The sequence below is a fragment of the Phoenix dactylifera genome, chromosome 1 (assembly GCF_009389715.1).
Source record: "Phoenix dactylifera cultivar Barhee BC4 chromosome 1, palm_55x_up_171113_PBpolish2nd_filt_p, whole genome shotgun sequence".
In the NCBI taxonomy this organism is placed as follows: Eukaryota; Viridiplantae; Streptophyta; class Magnoliopsida; order Arecales; family Arecaceae; genus Phoenix; species Phoenix dactylifera.
The window spans coordinates 9,753,335-9,774,125 of NC_052392.1; the positions used below are offsets into that span (position 1 = coordinate 9,753,335).

The 20,791-nt window shown below is 40.6% G+C and overlaps 1 protein-coding gene across 1 annotated transcript; it reads left to right on the top strand.

Annotated features, from left to right (window-relative positions):
* Positions 1-4,465: 4,465 nt before the first annotated feature.
* LOC103707423 (VQ motif-containing protein 31-like) lies at positions 4,466-5,732 on the top strand. Its single transcript, XM_026804798.2, has one exon. The coding sequence runs from the start codon at positions 4,734-4,736 to the stop codon at positions 5,307-5,309; it is 576 nt and encodes a 191-aa protein (XP_026660599.2). The 5' UTR covers positions 4,466-4,733; the 3' UTR covers positions 5,310-5,732.
* The last annotated feature ends 15,059 nt before the right edge of the window (positions 5,733-20,791 follow it).

A 20,791-nucleotide genomic window follows, 5' to 3' on the forward strand; every position in this document is an offset into this window, starting at 1 on the left:
CCTCCTTTCCGACCCTCCATCGTCACCCTCTGCCTCTTCCGGCCACCTCGATGGTTCGTTCCTCAAGCTCATTTCCCTTGGTTAGCGGATGCTGCCTTTAAGGGGAGGTGGTTTTGGATGTGTAGTTCAGGACCATGGGGTCCACTTGCTCTTGGGAAAGGCTCAGTTGAAATGTGGAATTCAAAAACCCTAGCTCCGTGTTAGACAATAACTCTCCATTGTCCCTTCCATTTCAGTTCCTGGTTCAAATGAGGATGGGAGCATAGAGATTGATAGCACCAATTCTAGCCGTATGATTGCTATATCAAAGGATATAGCGCAGCTGTAGGGTTATTTTTAGGAGTCCTCTAGCTGTATAATTGCTATATCAAAGGATGTATATGTGGAATGTATTCTTAATATGTAAATGACTTTGTCTATAAAGAGAGAATGAAGATATGGCTTTGGTATCATTGACCAAGCCCTTCTCCTCAAATCTTTCATGGTATCAGAGCTCACGCCCGATCCTACCCACAATAATGTCTTCCGCTGCAACCTTCGTTCCCCCAAACAATCTTGTTCAATTTGTTTCGGTGAAGCTTGAAGGGCCATCATCTTATTTAAACTGGTCCTCTCAAGTTGAAGATGCCCTTGATATTCATGATCTTTTGGGTTTTGTGGATGGTACAGAACCATGCCCAGAAGAGTTCCTACATGCTGTAGGGACTGCTGCTCCTACTTCTAATCTAGAATTTACCGTGCGCATTTAATTTTTTTTCCAACAATCCCCCACAAAAATTAAATTTTAAGTAATTTTAAAATCAAAACAAAATGCTGAATATCTTATATTATGTAATAGGTGTAGGTACATTTCGGTTTGAACCTTCACTCAGTGATAATTGATTACATTTGTGGAGCCAATGTGGTCTTAACCTTGTAGCGACAACACTCTGCTTCTTAGCACACCATGAGATTAAGCAAGGACCAAAGAAAATACCATAGCCGGTAGTGGACCGTCGATCAGATGGGTCACCAACCCAGTTCGAATCACAGTATGCATTAAGAGTTAGAGGACCCTTGCTGAAATACAAACCATGTTCAATAGTACCTTAAAGATAACGTAAGACCCTTTTAGCATATTTTCAATGAATAGCAGTTGGAGAATGAAGATGTTGACAGAGTTGGTTGACTGAATAGGAAATTTTAGGGCGAGTAAGAGTGCAGTACTAAAGTGCCCCAACTATTTGCCTATAAGCAGTAGCATCTTTCACGGGTTCATCATGACCATGAGACAATTTTTCACCAGATACATATGGGGCAGGATATGGTTTCGCTCCAATCATTCTTGACCGATGCAAAATATCCAAGATATACTTGCTTTGCCGTAGATGAAGACTATTAGAGTCCCGAGAGGCTTCAATTCCAAGGAAATATCCAAGGTTGCTAAGAGTTTTGAGCGCAAAATCTCGCTGAAGTTGTTCAGTTATGGCTTGAATGAACATAGGACAAGAGCCAGTAATCAGCAGGTCATCAACATAAATTAGTATAAAGACATGTATTTGCCCATAGTGATAAGTAAACAGAGAGCTGTCAACTGAAGAACCTTGAAAACCAAAATCAAGTAGACTATTAGAAAGTCTAAGAAACCACGCTCTTGGGACTTGCTTAAGGCCATATAGTGCCTTTTTGAGGCGACGGACATGGGTAGGAGTAGCAAGATCGAGAAAGCCCTGTGCTCAATAAAAACTTCTTCTTCAAGATTTTCATGAAGGAAAGTATTGGAAACATCATACTGCAAAATGGGCTAGCCAAAAGAAACAGAGAGACAAAGAACCACATGCACAGTAGCCGTTTTGATTACCGGACTAAAAGTTTCTGTAAAGTCTACACCATCTACCTATTGAAAATCTTTAGCAACCAATCTCGCCTTGTAGCGATCAACACTTCCATCCGCCTTCCGTTTTATTTTGTAAATCCATTTGGTGCGAATGATGTTGTGACCAGCAGGTCGAGGGACGAGATCCCATGTATCATTAGCTATCAGTGCATCATATTCTAGTTGCATAGCATTCTGCCACTCTTGAGACAAAATAGCTTGAGAAAAGGTAGTGCGTTCAACAATATTAAGCACAAGGTTATATGCACGTACATAATGATTAGAGGAATAGAACATTTGGAAATCAAGAAATTGTTTGGGTCGAATAGAACTAGTTTGGGATTGAGTCACCATTTGATGTTGAGTCGGATTGGGTACCCAAGAGGTTCGGTTTCGGGCACAATTACAGATAAGGGGGATGCAGTTGCTTGCGGAGGACTTGGTTCAAGTGGGTGTTCGGTGTGGGCTATTGAAGACAAAGTGGGTGAAATTTGAGTCAGTGATGGTGGTTCTTCCTCTGGAGGCTGATTAAGCAGTATATTAATTTGAGAGTAAAAAGGTGAAAGGTCAGAGGACATACCTGGCACAGAGGCGTTTGATGTAGCAGAGGAAGCAGAGTGTTGTCACTCGATCGAGTACGGAGGCCGAATATTGGGCTCTTGCAATGGTGGTGGCTGAACTTTATTAGATTCGCATGTTACTAAAGGACTTGCACATTCCACTTCTTTCACCACCAACTATTTGGTGTGATAATCAGAGTGCCATTGCACTCGCTGCAAATCTAGTTTATCATGCTCTTACGAAACATATTGAGGTAGATTTTCATTTTATTAGAGAGAAGGTGGTAAATGGGGATGTTTGTATTCAGTACATCTCTACCGTGGATCAAGTTGGTGACATTTTCACAAAAGGCCTCACATCCTCCCGATTTCAGTTGTTGAAGAACAAGCTCATGGTTTGTGATCTCCCCATTCGCTTGTGGAGGGGTGTTAGACAATAACCCTCCACTGAACTTTCCATTTCAGTTTCTGGTTCAAATGAGAAACCCTCCATTGAACCTTCCATTCAGTTCCTGGTTTAAATGAGGATGCTAACATAGAGATCGACAGCACCAATTCTAGCTATATGATTGCTATATCAAAGGATGTAGCGCTGTTATTTTTAGGAGTCCTCTAGCTATATAATTGCTATATCAAAGGATATATATTTGGAATGTATTCTTAATCTGTAAATGATTTTGTCTATAAAGAGAGAATAAACATATGGCTTTGGTATCATTGACCAAACCCTTCTCCTCAAATCTTTTACTCCGGATCAAGAATTGTCGAAGGTCTCGAAGCTATGCTTGTGATTGAGCTTCGTCTCGGTGCCAGTGATGCCAAGACTCATTTTCAAGAATAAGCTCTTTTATCAACAAGAACTCGAGCGCAGCATACGAAGGTGCTTCTAAAGTAGGAGCACTCAACAATGGCGATCTAAAGGATCGATTTGGCAAGGGGAAGATTTTGGTGATAAGAAGGCAAGGTTGGGAGGTTTCCCAAGTTTTTATTGATGGATCTAACCAAAATGGAAATAAAAAATAAAAATAGAAAATTAGTTGTCGACCTTAACCTATTATTTATCCCACCCCCACCCCCAAATCAATATTTTGATCAATTCTTTCATTCTATTGAAAATAATTTAAAAAAAGACATAATAACAAAACCTTGTTAGCCTCTCCGAGTGTTTGTTGCGGTCTTTATGGGCCAACAACTAGCCATTAGGGAGGCATTTGGTATAGAGTGATCATTCCAATATCAAAGATAATATGAGTGTAGATAATAAGATCATCGTATTTGGTTGCACCACGGTGATCCTATGTAGTAGTGATTCCAAATCATCCCTATCCTTCAAATCACTATCCAATTCAATAATGAGACGCCCATCCTTGAGGTCGGAATTCCAATGATCTTGCTAAAAGGTTGAGGACAAATATGCCCCTCAATCCAACGAAAAAAATTGGTATATCAATATACCATATATTAAATCAATATATTATGATATAATATTATATTGATATTATATATTATATTTATGATATATATATTATAATATATTATTAATTATATTATAATCATATTATTGTTCAATAATAATTTTAAATCATTTGATTATTTTCCTAATCAAAATAATTATTAGTATTAAAAATAATATATTATAAGTGTAAATAAAACATATTAATTCTATAATAATAATAATAATTCATATATATTTATAGGATTAATATTTTATAGGGCTAATAAATATATTTTTATATAATATATTGGTAATTAATATATAAATAAATATATTAATATTTTATTATAATATATTTTATAATAGAATATATCGGGGGTAATTTTGGTATTATATATGAGTGAGTTTGGATTTCTATGAAATACCTAGCATATCTCCAATTCCTTTTTTATACATTATTTATTTAGATTTTATTCGGAATTATTTTGTCATATAAATTCTTGATGTTTATCTCGAATAATTTCAAGATGAAAAAAGAAAATCTAAGGATAGGTGAAATGACCAAGCGGTGATGGGATCACCCAACTCTCACAAAAACCCTTTATTCCCGACTCTTATTCGTAAAAACCATACACCAAGCCACTTTTTGCGTCCCTCTTTCATGTTCTTGCGCACGAAGCCCACCGGAGAGGGAGGGAGAGGGAGGAGGGTAGAAAAAAGCCCGAGCTGCCGAGACGACCCGCCTCCCCGTCCCACCTCGCTCTTTCTTAAACCCTTCTCTCTTCCGTTCTCTCCGATCACTCTGTAAACCTCTCCTTCCCATTCCACCCCTCCTTTTCCTATATATATATCTATTAAACTTCAGACCCTAAGAGAGAAAACTATGGAGAGGCCGGCTAACACCAGGACCGCCACCGCGGCGGTGGAGCCGCCCATCACCTACGTTCAGGCCGATGCCCACACCTTTCGCGATCTGGTACAGCGCCTCACCGGCGCCGCCGCCGGAGACCTCCCCGTAGCCACCGCGGCGCGGACTTCGCCGACCACCGTCGCTCCCCGACGGCAGCCTTTCAAGCTCCAGGAGGGCCGGGGCCCGAGCGTCCGCAACCTCGAGATCCAGCTCGGCCTCACCTCTCTCCGCTCTCCCCGTTCCCCCCCGCCCCACGTCCACCACCACCTCATCCACCATCACCACCATGCCTCCTCCTCCTCCTCCCCCGCCGCTGCCTCCTCGAAGTCTCCAATCCCGAGTCCCGTAACCCCCCTTGGGTCGGACCCGCTGTTCTCGTCGGCTTCGGAGGAGGAGCGGGCGATCGCGGAGAAGGGGTTTTATCTCCACCCGTCACCGCGGGGCAGCGGCCGGGGATCGGACCCGCCGGAGCTCCTCCCGCTCTTCCCGTTACGCTCCTCGAGCGAGCCAGCAGCAGTGGAGCACCAAACCAAGCACGATGAGGAGTAGGAGAAGAAGATCATTGCTTCACGAGGGGTACGTTGGAAATTTCGAAGCTATAGATTTTTGTCCTCTTTGGGATTTTTGTAAGCGGAGATGTCTTCAGAAATCTAAATTAGAATCCTGGTTTTGGGATCATTGGATTTGAAATTCTAGGTGCTGTTCGAATCAAAGCTTCCTCTCATATTCATGTAGCTCTTGTTCCCGTTACTGGATTATATTAGAAGTGGAAAAATCATATTGATGAAGAAAATAGGTGAAGATGGAGGTTCGTATTGTGAGTGGAGTTTGGCGAAATACAAAGACAAAGGGTTCAGTCATTATTATTATTTTTTCTTTCTCATACTGTGTCGAGCTGAAGGGCGACACATCTGTTATGTGCTTGACTGCTGTTTCCCAATAATATCTAAAGTTGCTTCTCCATTAGTTCTAGTTGGATCTCCAAAAACTGCCATATCTAATTTCTCTCTTCTATCCTCCCTCCATCTCACCTTTCAAGAATCAAATATGATTGAAATGATATCTCTATTTACTTGTTCAAGCAGCAAGGAACGATACGTTCAAATTAATAAATAAAAATATATTAATTAATAAATAATAAATGTTAGTTTATATTTTATTTTAAAATTTTTGACACTGATTGGCTAAATTTGTGGTAGTCCCCGGGAATCTAGAGCCCATCACATCCTTGTTTTATCTTCTATATTCTATAGTAGACTTGACCGTCCATCATCGTCCGATTCCTTTTTCTAACCCGTCACAAAAGATAAATAAATAACCTCCATCCGAAAAAATAGAGATACGAATATATCCTTTTTCTACCTCAATTAATTAAATTCGATCCGTAGGTTTGTTCTTAGCCGGCCCTGCCGCGTCCAGAAGTGGTCCCTCCCCTGGGTCCGAGACCCGAGCCGGGTCAGCTCCAGGCCGTCCGTTCTCTCAACGAACGGTCCAGATTCCCGCCCGTTCGTCCGCGTCCCCCACGTGAATGACGTGGTTCCCGTGGTCCCGTCCTCCGCCGAACTTTGGCTGGTTGCACCATTCGCAGCCCTCTTAACTAAAAAACACTGCACGTAAAAAGCAAGCAAATTAAGGATAAAAGCGACCCTTGAAGCCAACAAAATCAAAATCAGAGAAGGTGACGAAGAAAAGAAGAAATAATTGCTTGATAAGCGATGCCCTTTTAAGTGTAGAAGTGGACACTACAACTATCTCATAGAATGTTGTGTGTTTGGTTGAGAAAGAAATAGTCGTTTTGCCAGATTTTTATTTTTATTTTTTGAATTTTGGCGAGATAACAAGCATAATAATTAAAATAAGTCAAAATAATAATTAGATTAGTTAATTAAATAATAGATATTGAAGATATTCAAATTCATGACCTTCATGCATTGTTGGCAAATCATTTGATCTTAAAAAATTATTTTATTTCTCATTTATTTTTATTCTCAGTCACTTTTGTCAATGGTTCTGCTTTTCACCCTTTTTGGACCTTCCATGCCCCTTTTTAGACTCTCCGAAAGCTACCCAATGGCTGATGGTGATGGGGATAGAGAAAGAGAGGCAACGTTGTGAATAAACGAAGGCAATAATTAGGCTAAGACGCATACTAATCTCGATCTCTTAGAGCCATGGTGGTTTGATGTAGGCTTTGTTCCAGGTTAAATGTGGTCACGCCCTTTCAAATTTGTCTTGCAATAGAACCTCTAAATGACGTTAGCACGCATATATGAGACGAATTTGGATGCATGATCCAAAGGGTCTCAGTCGCGTTTGAAGGTGATCTAAACCAGCCCCACACGCCGGGGTCTGAATAATTTCTTGTATTTTTCTGTGCATGATTGGATCACCATTAATGGTGTCCACACCATGTATTATGCCTTAAACGAGGTTATTTCTAATGGAAATTAGTAATTAAAAGGCAAACCAACATATTTTCCAGGGCAAGGACGATGGGTACGTGTGGATTACATGCCCTGAACCTTTCATTGTTTAGCAGAGAAAGGACAAAGGTGGACATCCCCAGGAAGCAAACTTGGCTCTATAAGAAAAATCCTACGAGAGTTTAGCTTGATATTTTTGACTTTTTGCAATTATTAGTTTCAACTGGATCCCTAAGATGTTGAAACTAAAATTGACCTAATGTCATTGCTCATACATATCTTGTCATGCTAACTATGAAACTTTTGCTGGAAATTTTAAATTTTGAAAAGATTTAAAACGGATTCTCATCCCCTGCTCCAACACTTTAAAGTTTTTTTTTTTTTTTTTTTTTTTTTTTTGTTTCTATGTTGAAAATGTAAAAGTAAGTCCGCTTGCTTTTATATAAATTCTATCCTGGGAAGCCTAGGTCGGGCTTCAAAGAGATTTGAGGCATCGTATAATCTGTACATTTTTTTTTATGTATATTCAAAACCATCCCATTGCTTCGGTCATTTGAATAGAGTCTATAAATAGGATATGAATCCAGGGCCTTGAGATATACGCGACATATTTCACATCTTCTACATCTAGTGCTCTTTCTCGATACTGTGTTTCTAAGTTCGAGAGAGATACTCTTCCTACTTTTTTCATTTTGATATCATTTCCTTTTTCTAATCTTCTATTATGGGCGAAGGAGTTGATCTGGTTTAGCCTTCACAACAACCGTGCTTGTCGAAGGAGAATCGGGCTGAGATAGGTTATTGTATCTCGAGGATAAAATCACCACAAACTCGAACAAGGAGGCGAATTGCTTAGGGCAGTGTTTTCAACATGCCTCAATCCAGGCGTGCTGTCTAATATTTTGACTTTCAAGTTTCCTAGTTATACAAATTAATTGAAATTATTATCTTCTTGTAATATAGCACATTATAGGTGCTGCACCGCCAACAAATTTATCAACCAGTTTTAGTTGAAAAAAAAATAAGAATTTAAGATTATAAATTAAGTGAGATACAATGTACTATTACATCTATTGATTATGTAGAAGTTCTATTCTGTTAGAAATAGTGAAGGTTCTAAAATGTGCATTGCATTAGACTGAGGCAAGTCCGAGATAAACTAAATCAACAACACCTCAACTCAAGCGAGAAATTGTTTAATCAAGCCAAATCGAAGGCCTAAGGTTAAATCATCAGCCAAATTTAAATCCAATCTAGGCTGAAAGTTAATTGATTTAGCTTGTCTCATTTACACCGAAACAAATTGCCAAATGAGAAACAGATCGAAAACATTGTTGCAAATGCTTCGAGATATGCTGCTTCCTTACAAGTTATTGTTATTACAAGCATTTTGAACGTTGCATGCAGCTGGTGGACTAAAAGCAATGGGTGGTGGGAGCAATTACCACAAAACCAGAGGCAATGAAACAACATTTTCATCACAGATTATGATGGAAAAATATTAGGCACCTCGACCTCGAGCCAGAACTATTGCATTGACCTCAGACATAAATCTAGGAGAACAACTTCATCCCTAACTGAGCAGCCAATCAACCGAAGTGAGCGATTTCGGTCTCGATTGAGGAAGAACCATCAAAATATCGACAAGGACTGACAGTTCTGACAACCGACGGTTTTGACAATGGTCAGTTCTGACAACCGACAGTTCTAGCAGCCCGCAGTCATGGCAGCACCACGACCTGCGCCCCACCAGCGTTGCTCGCCGCCCATGCGAACTGGCTCGCAGCCGCTGCTGTACTATCGATTGATATTTAGTCATCGTTGTATGCCACGTCAAGTCAGGTAATAACAAAGTGAGCTCTCCTATAAAAAGAAGTAACTGAAAGATCTCAGGTACACAACATATAATATATGCAATATTACTCATACTCTCGGCTGAAACCTTCTTCCTTCCATACTATTGCCTCGTTATTCTTACTTAGGCATCAGAGAGTTTTCGACGAGCGGACTTCTTGCAGGCCATCTTCGGAGGAGCTCAGGACCCAACGCGTCAACCGGTGTGCTCAGTTCATCATCAATCGACCTCAGGGTCGACCAAGCTGCTCTCCCACCTTGATCTAGATTCGGCGGTAACATGTTGGAAGGGTTGGATTTTGAAAGAAATAACTGCCAATGTGGGGACGTGAGGGATCACCCAAGGCGTGGAGATGATCTCAGGTCATCTCTTTGCAAAGACCGACCAGGTGGAGAGCCATGCACTTGAGCAGAGAAGATTGCTTTCCTTTGAGAGGTAGTCTAGTTCAATAATGGACTTGGTGGATCCCAGTCTCGACCAGGGCAGTTCATTTTTCAACAGATCTCCAACTTGTTCAGACACAATGCTGCCTTTGTAGCCTTAAAGTCTTTGAAGGCATCATGGTCACTTTCCATCGTCAAAGTTTTTCATTCTCAAACATCACGATCAGAGTGGAAAAGGCGGCATAAATTGAAAGATATAAAAAAAAATCATTTGATTTTGTTACTCTAGTTTTGGGATTTATAAACATATTTTGAGTAAGAAACTAGTTTCATCATGCATTGTGGGTATACATCCGTATATGCCCCATCTACCTCGCATCAATGAATCAATGGCTGTTTTGAGCAAAGCGAGAAATCTCTACGGCATGGACTTTTATGGTCACAGACACTGCAATTTTCTATTTTTCGAGCACTTGATAGGGCTTTATATATTTTGCCGATTAAAGCCCTATTGATCGGCTGTAACCAACAAATGAGCATGATTTCCACAAGTAGCATGACTTTTTTTTTCTGAGAATAAAGTAGTATGTTTGTTCTTTCTACACTAGATGCGACTTTAGATTTCCACAATATAAGGTAAATGGTGATGGATCTCAAGCAATGCAATGTTGTGGAGTGATTGATTAAAACCCTATTTGATTTTGATGAGCTCAAAGCATTTGAGTATATTTCTTGTTTACTAATGAATTCAATTAAGTGTTTCAGTGAAAATCTTGTCTAAGTGTCTCAAGACTTGGTTCATAATTTTTGGATAAGTTAAGAAGTCAGCTTGAACCAAAGTCTGAGACTCGAGTCGACTCCAGAGTATCACGAGTCGACTCCAAGCGTATCAAGTTCACTGGCACGAGCTCGAGTCGACTCCGGATCAGTACGAGTCGACTCCGACTGAGAACAGACAGACGAACAGAAAGCTTCAACTCAGAACCTGTCAACGAGTCGACTCCCGAAGTGTGCGAGTCGACTCCGATGTTCATCGAGTCGACTCCAGGGTAGTAAGAGTCGACTCCAAGAGGAATACAAAGAAAAAGTCAGAGAGCAGTTTTCGGGTCTGAGATTCGAGTCGACTCCAGTGTAACGCGAGTCGACTCCGATGGTTGGCAGGTCGACTCCAAAGACAGCAAGAGTCGACTCTCAGCAGTACACAAAGAAAAAGTCAGAGGGCAGATTCTGGACTCTGAGATTCGAGTCGACTCCCGCATTACGCGAGTCGACTCCAAGACTCCGCGACCACAAAGAAGACAGAAGACCAAGTTACTGCCTCTGAGATTCGAGTCGACTCCCAGACAGCTAGAGTCGACTCCAAGGCAGCTTCACATCAAAAGGGCAGAAGACCAAGTTTTGGAAACTGAGAGCCGAGTCGACTCCGAGGAAGCTCGAGTCGACTCCAAGACTGGACGAGCCAAAAGACAGAAGATAGGGAGTTCGGGCTCTGAGCGCCGAGTCGACTCCCAGGACAGTCGAGTCGACTCGAGTGGACCAAATTCAAAAATACGTCCACGGACTTCATGGGATGAGCCGACTCCGAGAAAGCCAAGTCAGCTCCAGAAGTTGGCGAGTCGACTCTAGGTCAAGACGAGTCGACTCCCAGTCTCGAAGGCAACTTTAATTCAAATCTGGAACAGTTGCCGAGTCGACTCCGGAAAAGTATGAGTCGACTCCCGCTACAGCCGAGTCGACTCCTGATCGCGCGAGTCGACTCTAACCCACCAACGGACACATTGTCAGGCTGCGCAGAGTGTGCAGAACGGGCAGAAAAAGCTCTCTAACGGCTAGTTTCCGTGGGGGTTGGTTTAAATAGCCACAGAGGACTGTAGCAAGGAAGAGAACAACCATTCCACTCCAAGTAATCAAGCTTTCAATCTCTGCAACTTGTTCTTCAACGAAAAAGAGGGAAGAGCAGCATTAACTGCATCCACCTACTTCTTCCCAACATTGAAAGAGCCTTCTCCTGCATTCAAGTCGACTACACATTCAAGAGGAGACCCGAAGTTTAAGAAGCCCTTCCTCTTCTCCAACTTAAAAGCGTTTGAGGGCTCTTAACTTCGTTATTGTTCATATTGCCATTTATCTGCTTTTGAGAAGCTGTATTTTTCTGTTTGTCTCTTTTATCTACACCTTTGTCTTTGCTTGGTTCAATCGGGGCATTGAATCAAGAGTATTGAGGTTGGTTGGTGAGCCGAGTGTAAAACCAACGTGTAAGGGTTCGATTGTGATTCCGGAAAAACAATCGAGGTTGGTTCTAGTCGGTGAGCCTGGAAAAACCGACCGAGTTCGTTGTGAGCTCGTAAAACAACAAGTTTGGTTGTGAGCTTGGAAAACAACCGGCTGTAATCCAAGGGGTTATAGTGAATTCCCAAGAGAGACTTGGGGAGTGGACGTAGGAGCAAGGGTTAGCTCCGAACCACTATAAAAGCTTTGTGTTTGTGATTGCTTGTCTCTTACCATTACTCTCATTTCATACACATCACAGCAACTAATTAATCATCTTGTAAAAAGCATTAATTAGTCACCCACAAACGCTTTAATAGTTAAAATTATTTTAAAACCCAATTCACCCCCCCCTCTTGGGTTGTCTATCTGGGCAACAAGTGGTATCAGAGCCTAAACTCTTCCACCCAAGAGTAAAAGATCAAAATGACAACCCCATTTGGATCTTCCCACATTGAGGGTCAGTCCACCCAAAGACCCCCATTCTTTAATGGATCCGACTACTCATATTGGAAGGCTAGGATGAGAATATTCATCCAAGCCCAAGACTATGAGATGTGGACCATTGTAGTAAATGGGCCATACATCCCATCCATATATGTAGAGGGTGTCACGGTACCCAAACTAGAAAAGGATTGGGATGAACATGACATGAGGAAGGCACAACTAAACTCTAAAGCTATGAATGTGCTTTATTGTGCCTTAGATAGAAATGAATTTAATAGGGTCTCTACTTGCAATTCTGCAAAAGAGATTTGGGACAGACTTGAAGTGACCCATGAGGGCACGAATCAAGTCAAAGAATCCAAAATAAATATTTTGGTTCATAAATATGAACTATTTAAAATGGATTCTAATGAAACAATTACATGCATGTTTACTAGGTTTACTGACATTGTCAATGGCCTAAAAAGCCTTGGCAAGAACTATACTAACAGTGAGCTTGTCAGGAAAATCCTCCGGTGTCTACCAAGGTCATGGGAAGCTAAAGTGACCGCAATCCAAGAAGCCAAGGACCTGAACAAATTACCACTTGAGGAGCTTCTTGGATCCCTAATGACGCACGAGTTAACCATGAAACAACACAACGAGGAAGAGTCCTCCCATAAGAAAAAGGTAATAGCTCTAAAATCTACTTCATCTAACAAGGACTTATCTTGCAGTAGCAGCAGTGAAGAAGAAGAACATGAGGATGATGATGGTGAGGCACTTCTTGTGCGCAAATTCAGAAAATTCATCAACCACAAGAAGTCCTATCATCAAAGGAGAGGCCCCTCAAATTCCTACCGCAAGGACAAAGGTAAGGAAAGGAAAAATGAGGGGATTGGGTGTTACGAGTGCAAGAAGCCGGGTCACATAAGAGCTGAGTGCCCTTTACTGAAGAAGGGGAGCAAGTACAAGAAGAAGAAGGCTCTTGTCACGACACTATCCGACTCAGACTCATCATCCTCTTCATCGGATGAGGAACAAGAAAAAAAGGCCAATTTCTGCTTCATGGCCAATGGAAATGAGGTAACGCTCGAATCGCCTTTAGATTTTACTTTTGATGAGCTTTATGATGCCTTTAATGAACTAATGATTGAATATAAGGCTATAAATGTTAAAAACAGAGAATTAAAAGTAACTAACCAAACTTATATCCGTAAGTATGATTCATTAGTTAAGGATAAGGATTTAATCATCAAAGAAAATATAGACTTTAAGACAAGCAACCAACTTTTAACTCAAAAGACTAATACCTTAACTAAGGATAATGAAAAACTAACTAAGGAACTCTCAGAACTTAAAAACCATAAACAAATCTTAAACAAGGATCTCACAAAAGAACTAAATGATCTAAAGGCAGAAAATCAAATACTAACCAAAGAACTTAACAAATACAAACCCTTAGTTGAAAAATTTACATATAGCTCAGAAAAATTGAATATGATACTAAATAGTCAACGAGCAGTATTTAATAAAGCGGGTTTAGGATATCAACCAAGAAATAAACAAAAACTTCTTAGTAACTTCTTTGTTAAAGCTGGGGAAAGTAAAACTAAGAAAATAACCTGCTTTTGTTGTGGAACTATAGGTCATAAAGCAAATGTGTGTAATTTTAGGAAAGGTAAAACAAAAAGGAAAATTAAAAGGGTATGGGTTCCAAAAGGAACCAACTTGACTAACCATGAAGGACCCAAGAAAACTTGGGTACCTAAGATGAAATGATTTGCTTGTGTAGGAGTGTCTTGCAGCCAAGGTCAACAAAAACTGCTGGTATTTGGATAGTGGCTGCTCAAGACACATGACGGGTGATAAGGATCAATTTTTCACCCTTGAAGCTAAGAAGGGAGGTGCTGTGACTTTTGGAGACAACAACCAAGGTCACATCATTGGTATTGGTAAAGTTCAAATCACCCCTTCTACTTATATTGATAATGTTAGATATGTTGATGGTCTTAAGCATAACTTATTAAGCATTAGTCAATTATGTGATAAAGGGTATGATGTTATGTTTAAACCATCACTATGCATTATAACAAACCCTAATGATAATAGTTTAGTTTTTAAAGGAATTAGACGAGGAAATGTATATGTTGTAGACCTTGAAGATCTTGCAAAACATAACTAATGTCTAGTTGTTAATGAAACTAAGGATAATGATGCTAGTTGGTTGTGGCACCGTAAGTTAGGTCATACAAGCATGGACACAATAACTAAACTAGTTAAAAGAGATTCCGTGATAGGTTTGCCAAAATTAAAATTTGAAAAGAACAAAATATGTGAAGCATGTCAATTTGGCAAACAATCTAGGAACTCATTTAAATCCATAAAATGTGTCTCTACCTCTAGGCCTCTAGAATTATTACACATGGACCTATTCGGACCAACTAGAACAACAAGCCTAGGTGGAAATAAATATGGTCTAGTTATTGTAGATGATTATTCTAGGTACACATGGGTCATGTTCCTAGCACATAAGGATCAAGCATTTTCTGTTTTTAAGAAATTCCATAAAGAAGTAACCAATGCTAGAGATACCTCAGTAATAGCTATTAGAAGTGACCATGGTACCGAATTCGAAAATCAGTCATTTGAGGAATTTTGTAGTAAAAAGGGGATAACCCATAATTTTTCTGCACCTAGGACACCACAACAAAATGGAGTTGTGGAGAGGAAAAATAGAACTCTAGAGAAAATGGCTAGAACTATGTTATGTGAAAGTAACCTCCCTAAGTACTTTTGGGGAGAAGCCATTAATACTTCTTGTCATATATTAAATAGAGTTCTATTGAGACCCATCATAAAGAAAACACCTTATGAACTTTGGAAAAACAGAAAACCAAAAGTTAATTACTTTCATATTTTTGGATGTAGGTGTTTTGTTCATAATAATGGGAAAGATAATCTAGGTAAATTTGACTCTAAATCTGATGAGGAAATTTTCTTAGGCTACTCTACAACTAGCAAAGCCTATAGAGTCTTTAACAAAAGAACCTTAGTTATAGAAGAATCTATACATGTTGTATTTGATGATTCTAGTGACATCTCCTCTAGTAAGAAAGATAATTTTGATGATGATGTTGAAATTCTTGAAGAAAAGATAGATGAGATAGCATTACAAGATGATAACCAAAAGTTGAGTGAAGGAGCATCATCAAGCCAAGAGGCTATTGTGGATCATGGGCTAACTAAAGCTTGGAGGTATGCTCACGGGCATCCTAAGGAACTAATTCTAGATGATCCATCTCACCCGGTTAGGACTAGAGCATCCCTTAGGAATTTGAATAACCATTGTTGCCCAGAGATGGTCACCCAAGAGGGGGGTGAATTGGGTGTTTTAAAACTTTTTGGCTAATTTAAAAATAAAACACACAAATATATGAACTAAAGCAAAGATAAAGCGATAAGAAGAGACAACCACAAACACACGGTTTTATAGTGGTTCGGAGCCTTCACCGCTCCTACATCCACTCCCCAAAGCGCCTTGGGAATTTCCACTATAATCCAAGATTACAGTACGGTAGTTTTGCGAGTTCACTACCCAACTCGTTGTTTTACACCGGGCTCACAACAAACCCAAAACCCCCAATTTCTCTTAGGCTTGGGACGCCCTTTCTCTTGTTCCAAGTCCCTTGACTGGAACAAGCACCACAATAAAAGAGTGTACAAAAGGATATAAAAGCTCTAGAAAGCAAATATAGCACTTATGAACAATGAAACCCGGAAGAATCTTTTTGCCGTTGGAAGCGTGGGAGATGTTGATTCTTCCGATGTGGGACGCGTAGGGTTGGGTGTGAGCTTTGAATCCCGAGCATACGAGAGTGGTTGAGCTTGAAATCGCTTGGGAGACTTGTAAGCACTTGATTTCCTTTCTTGAATGCACTCACTCCCTTGAGCTTTTCTTTCTAACTTCTCTCTTGAATGATTTTGCTTTTGGTTGGTTAAGAGTTGTTGAGAAGCACTTAAGAGCTCCCTTTTATAGCCCAAAAAGCAAATATAGCCGTTAGAGATAAAGTAGAGAAGATTTGAAATTCAAATCAAACCTGAAAAGCTGTCAGTCGCGTCCCAGGCGCTCCGGGGACGTCTCCGCTACAACGAGAGACGTCTCGCCTATAGGATTTTACTTTTTACTTTATCTGGGGTCGACTCGGCACTTTACGGGGACGTCTCGGCGTGTTAGCGCTTTTTGAGTGGGGACGACTCCGCTGCTTTGGGGACGACTCTGCTTCTTTATCTCCGAAAATCATGTCCTCTGGAATTCCCTGAGAGAGTCGACTCCGCTCTTTCAGGGGACGTCTCCGCTTGTCTGCACTTTATGCGTGGGGACGACTCCGCTTTCTCAGGGTCGACTCCGCTTCCTTATCACCGAAAAAACCATTCTCTGGAAAACCCTGAGAGAGCCGTCTCCGCCATCTTAGGGACGACTCGGGAAGTCTCCTTTTTGCTTGCGGGGACGACTCCGCGTACAGCGGGGACGTCTCGCGCATATCCCTTGAAAAGCGTCTTTCTGCCGCCACTGAGAGAGTCGACTCCGCTACTGAGAGAGTCGACTCCGCTAACGCGGGGACAACTCGACAGGAGCCGGGGACGTCTCCAAGTGTGCCAGTTCTTCCTGTTTGTGCCAGAGACGTCTCTGAAACTATCAGGAGACGTCTCGGCTGTCCCTGAACTTTTTCTTTAGCTCAAAATATTCTTCAATAAATTCATAAAAATTATGGAAACTTGTCTAGACATTTCTTAACAATATTCTAAATAAAACACATGAATTTCTCAATTGAATTGTTAAGATATAATGGAATTTTACTCTAGTGTTTTGTATTCATCAAAATCCATTAGGGGGTTAACAATCTCCCCCTTTTTGATGATGACAAAACACTGAGTATATGCAAAATTTGAAATTTAAACATATACACAGTATTGATCAGATATACAAGTATAATGTTTTGATTTGAACTAGATACAATGTGCATCACTCAAAATATTCAATTTTCAGTTCTTTCCTTGTGCATAAGATTGATCTTTATAGTTCTTAAATGATTTTATCATATGAACTGAATTTGAATCAAGTTAGAATGAAATATTGATGCTGAAGATAATTGAAAGCTAGATTCTTTTTGACTCCCCCTTTCTTTTCCAGAAGGGCAATTATCTTAAAATCAATATTCTTCAATTTTATCTTTTCTAAATCAACTTTGGAGTATGATTAAAAAATTTGTATTCCATATTCAATATCCATGTCTACTCCCCCTTTCAATATACAATATCTAATTTTTACTCCCCCTTTCAATATACAAATATCTACTCCCCCTTTTTGTCATCAACATGAAGGGGACAAATTATCCTTTTTAGTAAAATTCAGCATATTCAAGGTGTGCTCCCCCTGTTTTATGTGCATTGTTTCTTTGTATCAAATTTGAATACTCAAGGTATGTGGTAGGATTTTTATGGCATATCACACAATCACATACACAATCACAGAAACACATACACAGAATTGGCAATGTACACAAGGTTTTCAAAAGAAATTGTATTCATTCATATGTCATTGTAGATCTTTGAAGTCAGTACATAGTCAAAAGAAGAAATCATTACAAGTATTGATTTCTAATACAAAAGTGTTTCAAAATGGCCTAGGATTTACAAAAAGAAGATCCTACAGGATATCCATCATCGGCGTCGTTGCTCATGGGGCCTACCAGTTGTACTTTGTGCATAAGCCTTACAGGCTGCATCTATGAAACCATTGATAGAATCCATGAGGGTCTTAAAGTGATCTCCCTGTGACTTGTGGAAACCTGCCACAAGTGCTTCAAACTCTAAGGTTGCCATCTCAATTCTGCCTCTAAGTTGGGCAACTAAGGTGCCCACATTGCCATCTGGCTTTGTCAACTCTTTGAGGCTCTTGGAAATGGCCTTCAAGCTGTCCTTGAGCTCTAATGATATGCAGGTTTGGGTGGCACCCACCCCAACTATTTGTTGCTCTTGGGCTTCAATTTGAGCCTTAATTTCCTGCAGCTCTTGTCTGATGGGGGCCAGCTCTGCAGACATCATGGATCTCATCTCCTCCCTCATCTGCTGACAAATAACAGATGCTAAGGTGTGCATCTGCTCCTCTGATAGGAAGGAGGGCCCACTGACTGGAGGAGGTGGTGGCATGGATGTGGAAGGTCCAGCTGAGCTGGAGGGAATATCAGGGATGTCCATGTTGCTAGGTGGAGGAGAGTGATGGTCAGACTCATGATGTGGGATCTCAGCCTCTATGGTTTGTGCTTTTCTTTTTGGAACCTTGACCCAAGACCCATCTATCTTGTGAAATTCCATTCTTCTCATTGAGCCCTCATTGTAATAGTCGGTGCTTCTTAAGGGCTTTGCAGGTTCATTTGATGGAATGGAAACCTTGAAGTGTTTGAAGATTAAGGTAAAGATCATGCCATAGGGTATACTAAATCTAGAATACCTATGACATAGGGCAATGTAATTTAGCATGAGTCTAGGAAGGTTTAGAGGGATCCCTAGTAGGATGTGATGCATTATAACTAAGTCTCGCTCCGAAACAAAATCGAAGCGACCGGTTTTAGGAAATAGGACCCGGTTGACAATGCTTAAAAGGAGTCTCATCTCTGCATTTAGGTCCTGGGAGTTGACAACATCAAGAGGGCCGCAGTCCTCTCTTCCTAAAATTAAGTTTAGAGCTACTTCCCTTTGGGGATGTGAGGTTGGAGCCTCGCCGTCCCTAGGGATTTGCAAAACAGTGGATAAGATGTCCTCATTAATTTCTACTAATGTCCCTCGGACATGTGCGGTGAACCCTAAGTCCCCTAAAGCCATATCACTAAACATTTCTCTAACAAGGCCGGGGTAGGTCGAGGTATTGAGGGTGCAAAGATGCTCCCACCCTTGGGCTCGGAGTCTCTCTCCAATAGAGAACCCCTCATGATCTAAAAATGCAAAATCTATGTACCTACCGGTTGTGACTGTGCGATTTGCACAGGAAATCGTTGTGGTTGGCGGAGCAACCGGAGGAGAAGGTGCGGAGGGTTCTTCCCGCCGTTCCTCACCGTCGCCCGCTACTCTAGGTCGCTTCCCACGGGTCGTCCTAGCTTTCTTTGGTGCCATGGATGCTAGGGTTTGTGATTTAGGGCAAATGGAGGCTAGGGTTTGTGATTTAGGGCAAATGGAGGCTAGGATTTGAGGTGGAGAGCAAATGGAGGCTAGGGCTTTCTGTTTTGGTCGGGAATGAGGGAGAAAGCTCGAGTCGGCTCGAGCGATTTTGACCTATTTAAAAAGGCCTCATTCGGTCCCCGAGACGTCTCCGCGACTAAGGTGAGACGTCTCCGCTTGGGGGGACGTCTCTGCGATTTGCCAGAGACGTCTCCGGCACTGAAAAATTTCAGACTGTATTCTATCTTCTCCCTTTTTTTTGTTTAATCACCCCAATCAATATGATCTCTTTTGATAAACTTAGAGTGAATTTGTTTGTGATCCTCCCCCTCAATGATACATCCTATAATAATTTGATAATGATTTTTGAATTATTAATATTGAAATAAGGAACGTTTGACCAAATTTCGAATACCTATGAAATAGGCTCTGAAAATATCTCCATGAAGAGTCCAAGGGAGGGTAACCATCCTCCGGAAAGTCAACCAGTTCGTCATTTAGTTTAGATGAATTCATGCTTTCACTTATGTTTGCCTTGAGGTGGATTACTAGTTCGAGTAGCAAAGCAATGCAATACAAGTTCAATTCATTTGCTAGGATCATACAAGCTCAAAGCATTCCTTAAGAAATTGAATCTGTCTTTACAAAGGGGATTTGTAAAGATATCAGCTAATTGATTTTCAGTACATACATATTCAATCATCACATCATTTTTCAGCACATGATCCCTAATAAAATGATGCCTAATCTCTATATGCTTTGACTTAGAGTGTTGGACAGGATTTTTTGTTAAGTTGATTGCACTTGTATTATCACACTTAATTGGTATATTGTCCATTTTAATACCGAAGTCTTCAAGTTGTTGCTTAATCCAAAGAACTTGGGCACAACAGCTTCCAGCTGCAATGTACTCAGCCTCAGTTGTGGACAAGGCAACTGAATTTTGTTTCTTGCTAAACCAAGAAACCAAATTGGCACCCAAGAATTGACAAGTGCCACTTGTGCTTTTTCTGTCGAGTTTGCACCCAGCAAAATCAGCATCAGAATAAGCAGTTAAATTTATATCAGATTGTTTAGAATACCATAAGCCTATATTAGATGTCCCTACTAGATATCTAAAAATTCTTTTAACAGCTTGCAAGTGTGATTCCTTAGGACATGCTTGGTATCTAGCACAACACAAACACTGAATAATATATCTGGTCTACTAGCAGTAAGGTAAAGTAGAGAGCCTATCATACCTCTATACAATTTGCAGTCTATACTTTTACCTTTTTCATCTTTGTCAAGCTTGCAACTTGAGCCCATGGGTGTGTTGATTTCCTTTGCATCCTTCATCTTGAATTTTTCCAGCATTTTCTTGATGTATTTGGACTGACTGATGAAGATGCCTTCCTCTGATTGTTTTATTTGTAGCCCAAGGAAGAAGTTGAGCTCACCCATCATGCTCATTTCAAA

Excerpts from the sequence above, each read along its gene's own strand:
- LOC103707423 (XM_026804798.2), top strand. The coding sequence starts at position 4,734 with ATGGAGAGGCCGGCTAACACCAGGACCGCCACCGCGGCGGTGGAGCCG.